The sequence below is a fragment of the Palaemon carinicauda genome, chromosome 37, assembly GCF_036898095.1.
Source record: "Palaemon carinicauda isolate YSFRI2023 chromosome 37, ASM3689809v2, whole genome shotgun sequence".
Taxonomy (NCBI): Eukaryota; Metazoa; Arthropoda; class Malacostraca; order Decapoda; family Palaemonidae; genus Palaemon; species Palaemon carinicauda.
Genome location: NC_090761.1, coordinates 29,477,955 through 29,491,353, shown reverse-complemented (window position 1 = coordinate 29,491,353; position 13,399 = coordinate 29,477,955). Strand labels below are relative to the sequence as shown.

At 36.7% G+C, this 13,399-nt stretch overlaps 4 protein-coding genes across 8 annotated transcripts in view; 1 reads left to right on the top strand and 3 right to left on the bottom strand.

Annotated features, from left to right (window-relative positions):
- Positions 1-2,792, bottom strand: part of LOC137629544 (uncharacterized protein KIAA1143) — a 61,566-nt gene extending 58,774 nt beyond the window's left edge. The window contains exon 1 of the mRNA XM_068360963.1: positions 2,688-2,792. The gene's annotated coding sequence lies outside the window, so the exon portion shown is untranslated. The remainder of the gene's footprint in view (positions 1-2,687) is intronic.
- On the top strand, positions 1,862-2,545 carry LOC137629252 (uncharacterized). Its single transcript, XM_068360515.1, has one exon. The coding sequence runs from the start codon at positions 1,862-1,864 to the stop codon at positions 2,543-2,545; it is 684 nt and encodes a 227-aa protein (XP_068216616.1).
- A 4,631-nt stretch (positions 2,793-7,423) lies between the features above and the next one.
- Positions 7,424-12,710, bottom strand: zuc (Mitochondrial cardiolipin hydrolase zuc). Its single transcript, XM_068360957.1, has 2 exons — positions 12,231-12,710; positions 7,424-9,292 (listed from the first exon to the last, which is right to left on the bottom strand). Exons 1-2 carry the CDS (start codon positions 12,708-12,710, stop codon positions 8,858-8,860), a joined length of 915 nt encoding a protein of 304 aa, XP_068217058.1. The 3' UTR covers positions 7,424-8,857.
- Positions 12,711-12,731: 21 nt separating this feature from the next.
- The window catches only part of galla-1 (cytosolic iron-sulfur assembly component galla-1), a 51,621-nt gene continuing 50,953 nt past the window's right edge, over positions 12,732-13,399 (bottom strand). For all 5 annotated transcript variants that reach the window (XM_068360961.1, XM_068360962.1, XM_068360958.1 and 2 more), the window contains exon 5: positions 12,732-12,870. In XM_068360961.1, the coding sequence (XP_068217062.1) occupies positions 12,770-12,870 (101 nt within the window). In that variant the 3' untranslated portion in view covers positions 12,732-12,769. The remainder of the gene's footprint in view (positions 12,871-13,399) is intronic.

Here is a 13,399-nt window from a genome sequence, read left to right as displayed (position 1 = left end):
TGAACAAAACGCTAGACACGGTTACTCTTACTGCAACGTGAAACCGTGAACATTCTTTCTCTATCGTAACGATAGAGTGCAAGTTGAACGTTCTGAACGTCAACAACTGCAGAGACAAAACAAAACGTTAGTTCAGCTTTGAAAACAGTACGAGACTGTCAAAGAAAATCTTTCAAACTCTGTGGCGGAAATAGCATAATATGTTAACAGGTAAAACCGAAATGACGGGCTCAAAGTTTATTAACTTCGGTAAAAGACCGCCTACTATTAGGAAGGTCGAATATAAACAAATATAAAAATTAATTTTAATGAGTTTATAATAAAAGGAAGTTAATCGAAGAGGCCTATAAGAGGCGGAGAGATATAAAATAAATCTATAACTTTTGTTAAGCAAAATTAAGAAAGAGAGTCTATACTCTCTTAGACACCAACACTTCCGTCTAAGGGAAGGGTCGGCCATTGAAAAGTGAACGAGAGTTCATACTCTCTCGTCACCAAAATTAATCAAATTAATTCCAAAAGCTAACTAAGCTAATATAGAAGTTTCCAGTAAAGCGACAGCCGAAATCAAAGAGAAATACTTCACCAAAGTCGTGAAAATACTCCAAGAACATAAGCGTATCCCAGAACGTCTTGCCGGAAGCACGACAGAGGAATAATTGAGGAGGTGTCAACAAGAAGTACTTGAGTACCTGGCCACAGGTGGCGCTGGTAAATACACCCCCTTCTAGTATTGTGATAGCTGGCGTATCCCTCCATAGAATTCTGTCGGGCAACGGAGTTGACAGCTACATGATTATCGGGTAAGTTTAATATTGAAAATTACTAGGTTAGGTTATTATTATTATTATCATTATTAAATGCTAAGCTACAACCCTAGTTGGAAAAGCAAGATGCTATAAGCCCAGGGGCCCCAACAGGGAAAATAAAATATTTTAAGAATAGTAACAACATTAAAATAAATATTTCCTATATAAACTATAAAAATTTTAACAAAACAAGAGGAAGAGAAACTAGATAGAACAGTGTGCCTGAGTGTACCCTCAAGCAAGAGAACTCTAACCCAAGACAGTGGAAGACTATGGTACAGAGGCTATGGGTTTGTGGTGTACGTAGGATAGTGGCAGTGTAAGGGGGGTTGCAGGGAGCATTAGCAACCGCCCCCTTAGGTAAGTACAAGGCTTGTAGGTTAGGTTAGGGGGAAAAGTTTAGGTTAGTTGTCAATTTTGTTCCCACATTTTGGTCCTAATATGTAAGTTGTTGGGACAAGCATTTACAAAACTATTGAATTCATTAATATTTCATTCTGTTACAATTCCCTAGAAAAACAGCCGATTTCTGACATTTTTTACTCTATTTTCTTGCGATAACTGCCCTGTCCTTGTATGTAGTTTGTTGGGACAATAATTTACAAAAAGTTAATATTATAGTTACGGACAGGGAAAACTGTCCTATTAAAAAATAACTTTTGCCTATAGAAAACACCCGTTTCCTTTGAAAATTACACTTATTTTTACTGCAAATAAATACTTAATGAAATATATATTCCCCGTCTGTAAATATAATTTTACCTACAAAACTAGCGCATTAATATTTCTCAAAATTGTTATAATTCCTTTGAAAAACAGCCTATTTCTATTTCTTTTCTTTTAAAATTCCAACCCTGTCCCAAAAGACTACAAAGACTCCACGAGTTGTCTTGTTACCTTAAAATTAGCGGTGAATTTTCGCTACGCTTAAAACTAGCAATGAATCGTCCTGTTACTCTAAAAGGGTGAGTTATTCTGTTACCCTAAACCTAGTGGTGAGTCACCGTCTTACCCTAAAAGTAGCGGCGAGTCATTCCGTTACCCTAACCCTAATGGTGTCACCGTTTTACCCTAAAAGTAGCGGCGAGTTATTCCGTTACCCTAAACCTAATGGTAAGTCCCCGTGTTACCCTAAAAGTAGCGGCGAGTCATTCCGTTACCCTAAACCTAATGGTAAGTCCCCGTGTTACCCTAAAAGTAGCGGCGAGTCATTCCGTTACCCTAAACCTAATGGTAAGTCCCCGTGTTACCCTAAAAGTAGCGGCGAGTCATTCCGTTACCCTAAACCTAATGGTAAGTCCCCGTGTTACCCTAAAAGTAGCGGCGAGTCATTCCGTTACCCTAAACCTAATGGTAAGTCCCCGTGTTACCCTAAAAGTAGCGGCGAGTCATTCCGTTACCCTAAACCTAATGGTAAGTCCCCGTGTTACCCTAAAAGTAGCGGCGAGTCATTCCGTTACCCTAAACCTAATGGTAAGTCACCGTGTTACCCTAAAAGTAGCGGCGAGTCATTCCGTTACCCTAAACCTAATGGTAAGTCCCCGTGTTACCCTAAAAGTAGCGGCGAGTCATTCCGTTACCCTAAACCTAATGGTAAGTCCCCGTGTTACCCTAAAAGTAGCGGCGAGTCATTCCGTTACCCTAAACCTAATGGTAAGTCACCGTGTTACCCTAAAAGTAGCTGTGAGTCATTCCGTTACCCTAAACCTAATGGTAAGTCACCGTGTTCCCCTTAAAGTAGTGGTGTTATTCCGTTACCCTAAACCATTAATGTCGGTTTAAAGAACATCACTCATCATTCAACAACTTATTAAACATAAAACATAATAACAAGAACAATATAATGATTGTTTATGTATTACAACCTTAAATGCTTACTTTTCTACTGGTTGTTTACAATTGTGACGTCATCGTTCAATTCAGTTGTTGGCCGGAGGGATTCGTATTTCTATCGGCTCCTCCTAAACAATGTTTAGGTTGGTTAAAAACACTTGAAACTAATCTTTTCTCTGTTAATGCTCTTTAATTTTGTCATTCGTATTTCTTTTCTTTCATTTTATTTTCTGTTATATTATATGAGATAATTTTCATATGAAGTCGACATTTATTAATCTATTTAGTATCGCTTTATCTACCATCTACTACCTCTTTTCTTGGAATAAAAAGTTCTTTTTTTTTTTTTTTATAAAATTTACCATTTTGGTTACGTTGTTATTAATTTTAGTTTAACCTTTTTCCGATAGATATTTTTTATAATTTGCTTTAGTTTTCTACACTGTACTGGTTCCATTCATTATATATATATATATATATATATATATATATATATATATATATATATATATATATATATATATATATATATATATATATATATATATGTGTGTGTGTGTGTGTGTGTGTGTGTGCGCGCGCGCGTCCTTGTGTTACTGTTCTTAAAATGTGATTTTTTTCCATGGAATCATGGCTATTTTTCCCTGTTTGAACCCTTGGGCTTACAGCATCCTGCTTTCCCAAGTAGGGTTGTAGCTTAGCTGGTTATATATATATATATATATATATATATATATATATATATATATATATATATATATATATATATATATATATATACACACACACACACGAGAGTTTGGGTGTATTCATATAGCCTATGTCTCACATCATTATCAGCCGTAGTTAGTCCACTGCAAGACAAAGGCCTCAGACATGACTTTCCAATTGCGTCTATTTATGGTAAATTTATATCAATCTATACCAGTAAATTATCTTAGCTTGTCAATCCATCATCTTTCTTTTCCTTCCCTGCTTTGTTTGCAATCTCTAGGAACCTATTCTGTCACCCATAGTGTCCATCTATTATCTGCCATTCTCATTATATGCCCTAACCACGTCCATTTCTTTTTCTTACATGTTCTTAGAATATCCTCTACTTTAGTTTGCTTTCATATCCATGTTGCTATTTTTTTCTTTCTTTTTTTTTGTCTCGTAAGTGTTAATCTCATCACTATTCTTTTGATAGCTATAAGAGTTGTGATTAGCTTATGTTCTAGGGCTTTAGTAAGGCTCCAAGTTTCTGATGAATAAGTTAATACTGGTAGGACCATCTGGTTAAATACTTCTATTTTTTGAGAAAGTAGCATTTTAGCTTCCATAATCTTATTTTGTTTACCAAAAGCTCTCCACCCAATGGTTATCCTTCCTTTCAATTTGTTCTCGTCCTGGAGAAGCATTACTGTCTGTCCTAAGTACGTATATTTATTAACAATCTCTAGAAGTTTGTCCATACCCCTTATTTATTGTATCTGCAGTTTCATTGAACATTATCTCATTTTTTCTCTGATATATCACTCGCAAAAATATCCCATATAGAAGCTGCCAATGAGGAACTTCCATCAGGATGACATGGCTAGAGCCCAATATATATATATATATATATATATATATATATATATATATATATATATATATATATATATATATATATATATAATGTTACATAGCCTGGGAGATGAGAATGAGAGAGATTACCATAGAGGAAGTGAGGAGAGCACTAAATGAAACGAGATTAGGAAAAGTATCTGGTATGGATGGTATGAGAGCTGAGATGTTGAAGGAAGGGGGTGTGACTGTACTTGAATGGTTGGTGAGATTGTTTATTATGTGTTTTGTGTTGTCAATGGTACCAGTAGATTGGGTTTGTGCATGTATTGTACCACTATATAAGGGTAAGAGAGATGTGCATGAGTGTTGTAATTCAAGAGGTATTAGTTTGTTGTGTAGTTGGAAAAGTGTATGGTAGAGTAATGATTAATAGGATTAAGGATAAAACAGAGAATGCAATCTTAGAAGTACAGGGTGGTTTTAGAAGAGGTAGGGGTTGTATGAATCAGATTTTTACAGTTAGGCAGATATGCAAGAAATATTTAGCAAAAGGTAAGGAGGTGTATGTTGCGTTTATGGATCTGGAGAAAGCGTATGATAGAATTGATAGGGAAGCAATGTGGAATATGATGAGGTTATACGAGTTGGTGGAAGGTTGTCGCAAGCAGTGAAAAGTTTCTACAAAGGTAGTAAAGCATGTGTTAGAATAGGAAATGAAGTGAGTGATTGGTTTCCAGTGAGAGTGGGGCTGAGACAGGGATGTGTGATGTCACCGTGGTTGTTTAACATGTATGTTGATGGAGTGGTGAGAGAGGTGAATGCTCGAGTGCTTGAACGAGGATTAAAACACGTTTTTTCTTCTTGAGCAGCAGTAAAGTATAGTATGTAATTGTAATTATTACTTCAGATTCCAATAGTAAATGTCTTAAAAGGGATATTGATAAACTGAGGATATGCTTTTATAAACAAGCTCTGCTCTGACACAAACCAAACTGACACTTCCTCCACAATCAAGAGGAGACTTCCTGTTGTGGGTTTCCATATTAGACTGCATTTATGAATTTGGATGCTGGGGCCTGTAAGGCCAATCAGCATCCAAGCACAAATATGGGAAAGTTAAAAAAAAAAAAAAAGATAGGACGGCGGGATAGGAGTGGGAACAGATGTAGAAGGGTCAAATAAGTAATTGCAATTAGATGCTAATACACCAGAACACTGCTCAGACATTAGGGTAATACTCACAGTGCATAGAAAAGGTGATGAAAGTCCTTGATCAGTCATTTTATGAGTACAGTTGTGATTCTGGTGCAAACAACCCTCGGTTGAGATTTAATAAAAACTGGAAGAATCTAACTTTTCTGTGTCATTTCTTGCTGTACTTAAACTTAGGTCAAGGGCAAGTCAGTTACGTAGACAGAAGACACAAGGAACGAGATTCTTAAACATGAAGAACTTAAGGTTGAATGCCAACTGGCTTTTCAAAAATCAAAGCACAAAATATGCTTTTCCTTTCCTTCTCTCTTCTCTACCACATCAACCAGCACTGGTTAAAGATCCCTGCTTTCTTCTTTCAAAAAATTACCAAATTATAAGATCAACCACAGCCTAGCATCTCAAATTTTACTTGTAACTAATGTGCATTTTTTCCTCTACTGACATTTCTACTTCTTTTTATTATATCTATATTTTGCAATTTATTTCCAATCTTATACTGCTTTTATTTGCACTGACACTAATGCTTCTTTTATGTAAACAAGGAATGCAATACCCTGTACTTTATTCAACATACTGTATGAACCCTGAACTCCATTTTTCCCTATTAACTTTTCTAAAATCACCAATATAAAACACTAAATACAAATAAAGATATTCTAAACAAACTGTACTTAAAATCTGTCAATGCATATACACTATGGAAATAATAAACAGAAATATAACAAATCTTTTATACAATTTGTATTTTTTTTAACCATAGAAACCTAGGACCTATTAAAGGTCGAATGTTTGTATTACGTTTAAGAACAAATAGCTTTCGGAAATTTATGTGGTGGCCAATGTGGTAACGTCCCTGACTGGTGAATGCCAGACTGGGGTTGGAGTCCCACTCAAACTTATTAGTTTCTTTGGTCGTTGCAACCTTACCATTCTTGTGAGCTAAGGATGGGGGGTTTGGGGGAGCCTATAGGTCTATCTGCTGAGTCATCAGCAGCCATTGCCTGGTGCTCCTTGGTCCTAGCTTGGGTGGAAAGGGTGCTTGAATGCTGATCATATATGTATAGTCATTTTCTAGGGCATTGTCCTGGCTGCTAGAGCAATTTCTAGGGCATTGTCCTGGCTGCTAGAGCAATGTCACTGTCCCTTGCCGCTGCCATTCATGAGCGGCCTTTAAGAATGACTTTTCTCCTATGAAAATCAGGAGAAAATAAAAAAAAACTCATGAAATTTGCAAAACAAGAACCATTATTAAAAAACTTGACCTTGTCTTTAAGAATGACCTTTTAGAAGTTTATTCCAGTCCTTTGCAGAAACTCTATTTGCCCAGCTGTAAAATCAACAAAGGATGGTAATTCTCTTTAGCTACACAAAGAAAAGGTTGCTTCTCCAATTAATCAGGCACAAAAAGGTTGCTTACCTTATTAAAAGGCACCAAAAAGGTTGCTAATCTTATAAATCAGGCAAAGAAAGTTACTACGATTAACCAAGCACAGAATGGGTTGCTTCTCTCATTAACCAAGGAGAGAAAAAGTGGCCTCTTTTATTGACCAAGCACTATAATGGTTCCCTATCTTATTTAAAAAGCAAAAAAAGGGGTTGCCGATCTTATTAACCCGGAGCAGAGAGGATTGCTTTTCTGATTAACCAAGTATAGAAAGGGTTGCTTCTCTTGTTAAACCGCAACAAAGAGGTCGTTTCTCTCAATAAACAGGTGCAAAATGCCATTCATAAACAAGGGAAATTAAGGAATTACTTTTTTATCAAACAGGTACCAATAGGATTGACTCATTAACCAGAATAAAGAGATTTTGTTTCTTTTTAACCAGGCTCAGTAAAAGTGGCTCCTTTCACCTACCAAATAATTACGGGTTTCTTCCTCATTAATTTAGCACAATTATTCAGGTTACATTTCTCATTAAACAATAACAAAAACTGTCTCCCTCTCAATAACCAGTTTTTTTCTCAATAATCAGGTATACTTAGCTAACATAGGTACGCGAGTGAAACAATTTAAGTCGTTATCGTGATTCATTTGATTCTGAAATAAAAATCACCTTCAAACAGGAACTACAGTCGTACAAAAATTAGGTAGTCATAATCACCCTGCTTATTTCGAAGGACATGTAATATCGCTCGCTTTTGATGAGCAGGGAGGAAATACAATAACCACAATGGTACTCAACGTCATCACATTTGTTAATAGGGTAGAAGGATATTCTAAGTTATTATCTTATCATCTACAGATTTACAAATATCGTGGACGGACAATCTTTCTTAATAGGTCAGGAGTACTTCCTGTAATCAAAGTTACTTTTCCTCCCAATATGGTTAGTCATCTTCAATATAAGATGGGTCTCCCTAGATCTAAATTTTACCACTTGAGTCTTACGCATATCTATCTCTAGATGAGGTCCTTCCCTGTGACAACATTTAAATAGAACAACCTGGCATAATTTTAACTGGTTTCATACTCTACCAAGTACATCATGCCAACATATTTCATTTTAATATAGAAATTTCATCTCCTTTAAATGTAGATTCACCTCTTTTCAACTTATGTATTCTTCCTCATAAGAACTAGTGACAGGCTGTCACTACTACTTTCTTAAGGCAGCCTATAAAGAAAATTGCCTTTCTAAATAACAAGGAGGAAGAATACATACAATTCTCCTTAACCAGGTATATATCATGTTGCCATTCTCTTTAACCAGACATAAAAACAGATGCCTTTCTCAGTAACCAGTTATAAAGAGTTGCCTCTTTTTAACCACATAAAAAATATTGCCTTTCTCTTTCACCAGACATAAAAGTGGTTGCCTTTATCTTTAACCAGAGGTAAAATTGGTTGCCTCTCTCATCAACAATGCCAAAAAGAGGAAGGACTTTCTCCTTAACAAAGCACAAGAAGTACTGACCTATTAATTAGATAAAATAAGGCTGTTATTTCTCGGTAACAAGGCATAAAAAGGGGTTGTCTCTCCCATTAACCAGGAACAAAAATTATTTGCTTTTCACCTTAACTAAGCACAAAAGAAGGGTAGAATTTTGCCTTGAATAAGACCAAAAAAGATGAGAAATATAATAAACTAAAACTATGATACAGTATTACTAATTGGTTTGCAAAGTATTGTTCCACGACAGATACTGTACGTAGGAAGGCTAAGGATTAGAGAGAGAGATAACTCAGTTTATGTCTGAAGTATGAATTACTGAAGACTGGCAAATGTAACGATGCTGAAACCTCTTTCTAATAAATTTACCCAAATAAATCTTTTACTAACTTGGCCAAACATATCTCAATAACCCGTAATCTAAGATACAAAAATCTATTTCATTTGCGTTGGCAAATATTGTACACCAACATTATATAGTACTGTATAATTAAATAGAACCCACCTCAAAAATTCAAACTTAAACCAAAACTATAAGGACATAAGAGACAACTCTGACTAAATTTTGTTCTGACAATCCAAAGCATTCAAATTCTTCAATTCGGTTTGACTAAATAAATCCCACAGCTTCTCAAACTCTTTAGCGTAAGCAGCAACAAGCCGATGGTCGTTGGTGACGACGACATTTTCGTAGTTTGATATGACGGCGTTCCAAGTCCAGTTGAACGATCCTGTCATCAGTACACCTCCACTTTCCTTCGGCTTTCCCCTTCGGCTGCGGAGCATACATCTGACAGCAGGGAAGGAATCGTTTGTTGCTATCGTCTCGAGACGACTCACGTCTTCCAGGGCATCGGCAATGGCAAACTTGTTGTGCATCATTTGGGAAGGTTTGCTGTAGCGTATGGGGATGCTGCTCTTCAGCAGCACAGCCAAGTTGCTGACCGAGGACATTCCTCTGTCCAAAATGATTCGCACCCTCACACCTCGGTCCTGTAAGGAAGATCAGAGTCTTAATAAAGAGTAGTACATTATAATAATAGCATGAATTAAGCAATGTTAATTTGTAGATTATTATTTAGTATGAGATGACCAGTCTTAAATCAAGTAACACACACACCAGAGAATGGTAAAAAAAAAAACTGCTGATGATCACTACACCCTTATACAAGTAGGAAAACTATGTGTGTCCCAGCTTTGCAGTTATATAGCACTAAATACAGAACAGCACTCACAACTGTATAGAGTAATCCCTTGCTATATTGAGGCTCGACTTTAGTTCTCTCGGTACATTATGAATTTATACATGAATTTATATCAATGATATCTCTTATATTGCAGGTTTCTTAGGGTAGATAAGTTTCCCAGTTTTCATACTTTAATTATTAGCTGTAAAATAAAATCCTTCTTGGCCTTAAAAAAAACAAAAAAACCTTAAATTTATGAAGATAAAAATATGAAAACAGCAATAGCTGAGGGATTACCGTAATATGAAATAGATAAGACACACTGTAAATCCAACACTTACAGAAAGGATTGAAAATTGGCTTGTGTCTCAAGCAAAGTCCTGAAAAAAGAGGTTAGTTGGTACAAAATCAAAGTTAGAATTGCTTGGACAGCAAACGAAATAAAGGAAGGGGAAACCGAAGTATAGTTTCAGGATAATAAGTGAGTCAGCCAGGGGCCCTGGGGAGACTTATAGACCTGTAAGTCATGTCCAGATTGTACCTCACAAAGTGTACTGATGGCACTTGCTTCTTGAATTCACGTGTCGATCCAGACAATGGTTTTATCTGCTACTTATGTCTTTGACAACTACTTAAGTCCCTGTCTGCTACCTAAGATTTCGTCTGCTATTTAAGCCTCCATTTGCAAAGTGAGTCTTAGTCTGCTACTAGGACTTTCTGCTATGTGCATCTTTGACAACTACCAAGTCTCTCTCGGCTACATAAGATTTTGTCTGTTATTTAAGTCTTCATTTGCAAATTGAGTATTTGTACACTACATACGTCTTCGTCTAATACTTAATGTCGTTGCTCCCTGGACAAAATCCAGAGCCTGACAGAGATTTTGTTAATCAGGGAGATTATCTAATTTCTACCAGATAGATTATAGGCCAAGGACAACTCCATTAACATTAGATGATCTGTTTCCGGATCTGGATTCTACATCCAAATTTGCATTTTCTTATCTGTCAGTCTGTCTGTCTTTGGACACGATTACGTTAAAACTACTTGACGAATCTTGAAAAAGTTTTCTCCACAGATCCGGATTTGCATTTCTCCCCATTTTAAAGATTACCATTTACAAATTCCTCAAAGTTGAACTTGTAAATCGTGATAGATTGGTTTAATTTGGGACAGTGGTTGACCAGTTCTTTCTAGACTATGGGTACCTTGACTGGCCAAACAGTATTACATTGGATCCCTCTCTCTGATTCTGGTGCATTTTGTCTTTGCCTAGACATATACCGAATAGTCTGGCCTATTCTTTCCACATTCTCATCTGTCCTTAAACATCTAACAACACTGAGATTACCAAACAGTTCTTCACTTAGGGGTTAACTACAACAATGTTATTGTTCAGTGGCTACTTTCCTCTTGGTAATTGTAGAAGACTCTTTAGCTATGGTAGGCAGCTCTTCTAGAAGAAGGACACTGAAAATCAAACCATTGTTCTCTAGTCTTGAGTAGTGCCATAGCCTCTGTATCATGGCCTTCCAATGTCTTGGATTAGAGTTCTCTTGCTTGAGGGTACACTCGGGCACACTATTCTATCTATTTCCTTATTTTCTTTCCTCACTAGGCTATTTTCCTTTTGGAGCTCTTGGGCTAATAGCATCTTCCTTTTCCAACTATACTCAATTTTTTCTAATGAGGTGCATTTGCACTGACTCACAAGGGTGCCCTTTTAGCTCAGAAAAGTTTCCTGCTCTCTGATTGGTTAGAATTATCTTGTCCAACCAATCAGCGATCAGGATGCTTTTCCGAGCTAAAAGGGCACCCCTGCGAGGCGGTGCAAATCTGCTTCACTAAAAAGAATTGACTATAGGGTTGTAGCTTAGCTAGAAATAATAATAATAATAATAATAATAATAATAATGATAATAATAAAGGAGAAAAAGAAGGGCAGAGCCCTTTCCTTTCAAACGGGCAGTGTGAAGAGACAAAGGTGTGGCAGAGTTGAAAGAATAACTTGATGTTCTCCTTCTATCAAAAGTGAGCAACGCTGTCCTACTTCTTCGGTTGAGATGTCATTGTAATCACCAGTCCACTCTCGCAAAGGAATAAACAGCAACATGAATGTTGTTAAACAGGAACAAAAAGTGTATTGGCAGGTTACACAAAACTGTCAGTTATCAGGATAACTGCAAAACCATTTTCTTCCAATATTTCCTTAACACACATCAAACTGCTAACAATTATCGAGAAGAAAAATCAACAAATTAAAACGGCCAGCGACAAGAAGCATGTCTGTATTCTCTGGCGGCTAACAACAAGGTGACTGACTATGCAGTGTACTGGGGGCCTTTCATGCTGCCCACCAGTAACTACCAACACCAGGTTACAAGTTTTGACAGCCGGAGCCCAGCCAAGATGAAAAAATACTCCTATCAAAGGATGAGGATTTGTATTTGTGTAGGAGCAAGTAGATATTAACACACATGATTTATTGACAAATCTCCTTAAATGGCTTGAGAAGTGAATTCTTTCTGTTCACTTGAGTCTTCATCCATAACATCTTTTTCCTATGATTTCTGGGCCTTCTTGCAACAGACTTACCAACACATCAACTGCTTTTCTTATCAGTTATTCCTAATCCAAGAGAGGGTGATATTGAAGCAGGCCTTGTCCTTCCAGATCTCCAGTTGGAAAGGGATGCCTTTTCTTTGAGAACCATCAAGAAAATACCGTCCATAAAAACAACTAACCTTTGCCCGGATAATTGCATCCAGCAGGTCAGAGGATGATACCAGGTACACGCAAACCAGTAGAGACCTTTCAGCAGCGTCTAGGACGTTGACCATGTGGATAAGCGAGGTGCTTTTCAGTAGGGGGTTGAATAAACTTCTTGGAGGACTGCTTCTGCAGGAATCTCTTAACAGGGAACTAGTTCCAAATAGAGTATTCTTTGGCGTGAAATCGTCATCCAGGCTTAGTACCTTTGTGGTAGCAGCTGTGTCAAGGACGTCAGTACAGAGATCCTCTGGTTTTTGGTGGTCCAAATTCGACAGGATTCCCTCGTCGGGGAAGAAGAGAACTTTGTAGTAGTACATAGATTCACCGTCTCCTTCACTACGCAAATAAGTGTAGAAATACTGGATACACTTGTAGACTATTTCTGTCCCAATCAAAAAAGCAATCACAGATAGAGTATATTTGGAACACTTCCTCCATAGGGAGCGATCCATGGTTCACCCGTATATAAATGACGCAAGTGGAATGTTCCACCCAGCATCTGCAAAAGCTCCTAGTAAACGTCTTCTGCTAGGCAGTCCTCCACTAGCTTCGCCAAGCTTGGGTTCTCCAGAGCAGCGGCCACTCTCTCCTTGTCGTTAATTTGTTTGTTTACTGAAAGATAGAAGGTTATGTTAGAAGAAACAACAAAACAGGAGGACTTTATCTACAACTGATTGGGAATTATGCCCCCAAAAATTTTATGGTACCGTAACTAACTTTTTATCAACATAAATATTAACATTAATTACAATGATGATATCACAAATGCAGTGCCTGTAATAATAATAATAATAATAATAATAATAATAATAATAATATTAATAATAATAATAATAATAATAACGATAATAATAATAATAATAATAATAATTTCACCAATAGAGAACCTGATTCTTTTTTGCGTAGGCATCCCAAGATTACCTTTACAATTTAAAGCACCTGTAAGTTACCATTGGTTGAAACAAGACAAATTTTTATTTGTATATGTTTGAAACCTCCTAAGTGTTCATCAAGCTTTAAAGGGAACACAGAATATCATACAAACCTTTCACACCAGATCATTGAGTTTGGAAAGAAGAGATGGAGAGAATCTATATGGTTTCAAAATCTGTTTAGTAACTTCAATTACTAAAGAAAACCA

Bases quoted from the DNA above. Each gene is read 5' to 3' on its own strand.
- LOC137629252 (XM_068360515.1), top strand. From the start codon at position 1,862: ATGGTGTCACCGTTTTACCCTAAAAGTAGCGGCGAGTTATTCCGTTAC.
- zuc (XM_068360957.1), bottom strand. From the start codon at position 12,710: ATGGATCGCTCCCTATGGAGGAAGTGTTCCAAATATACTCTATCTGTG. The intron at 9,293-12,230 runs GTTAGTTGTTTT...TCTTCCTTACAG, and splicing joins ATGCAATTATCCGGGCAAAG to GACCGAGGTGTGAGGGTGCG.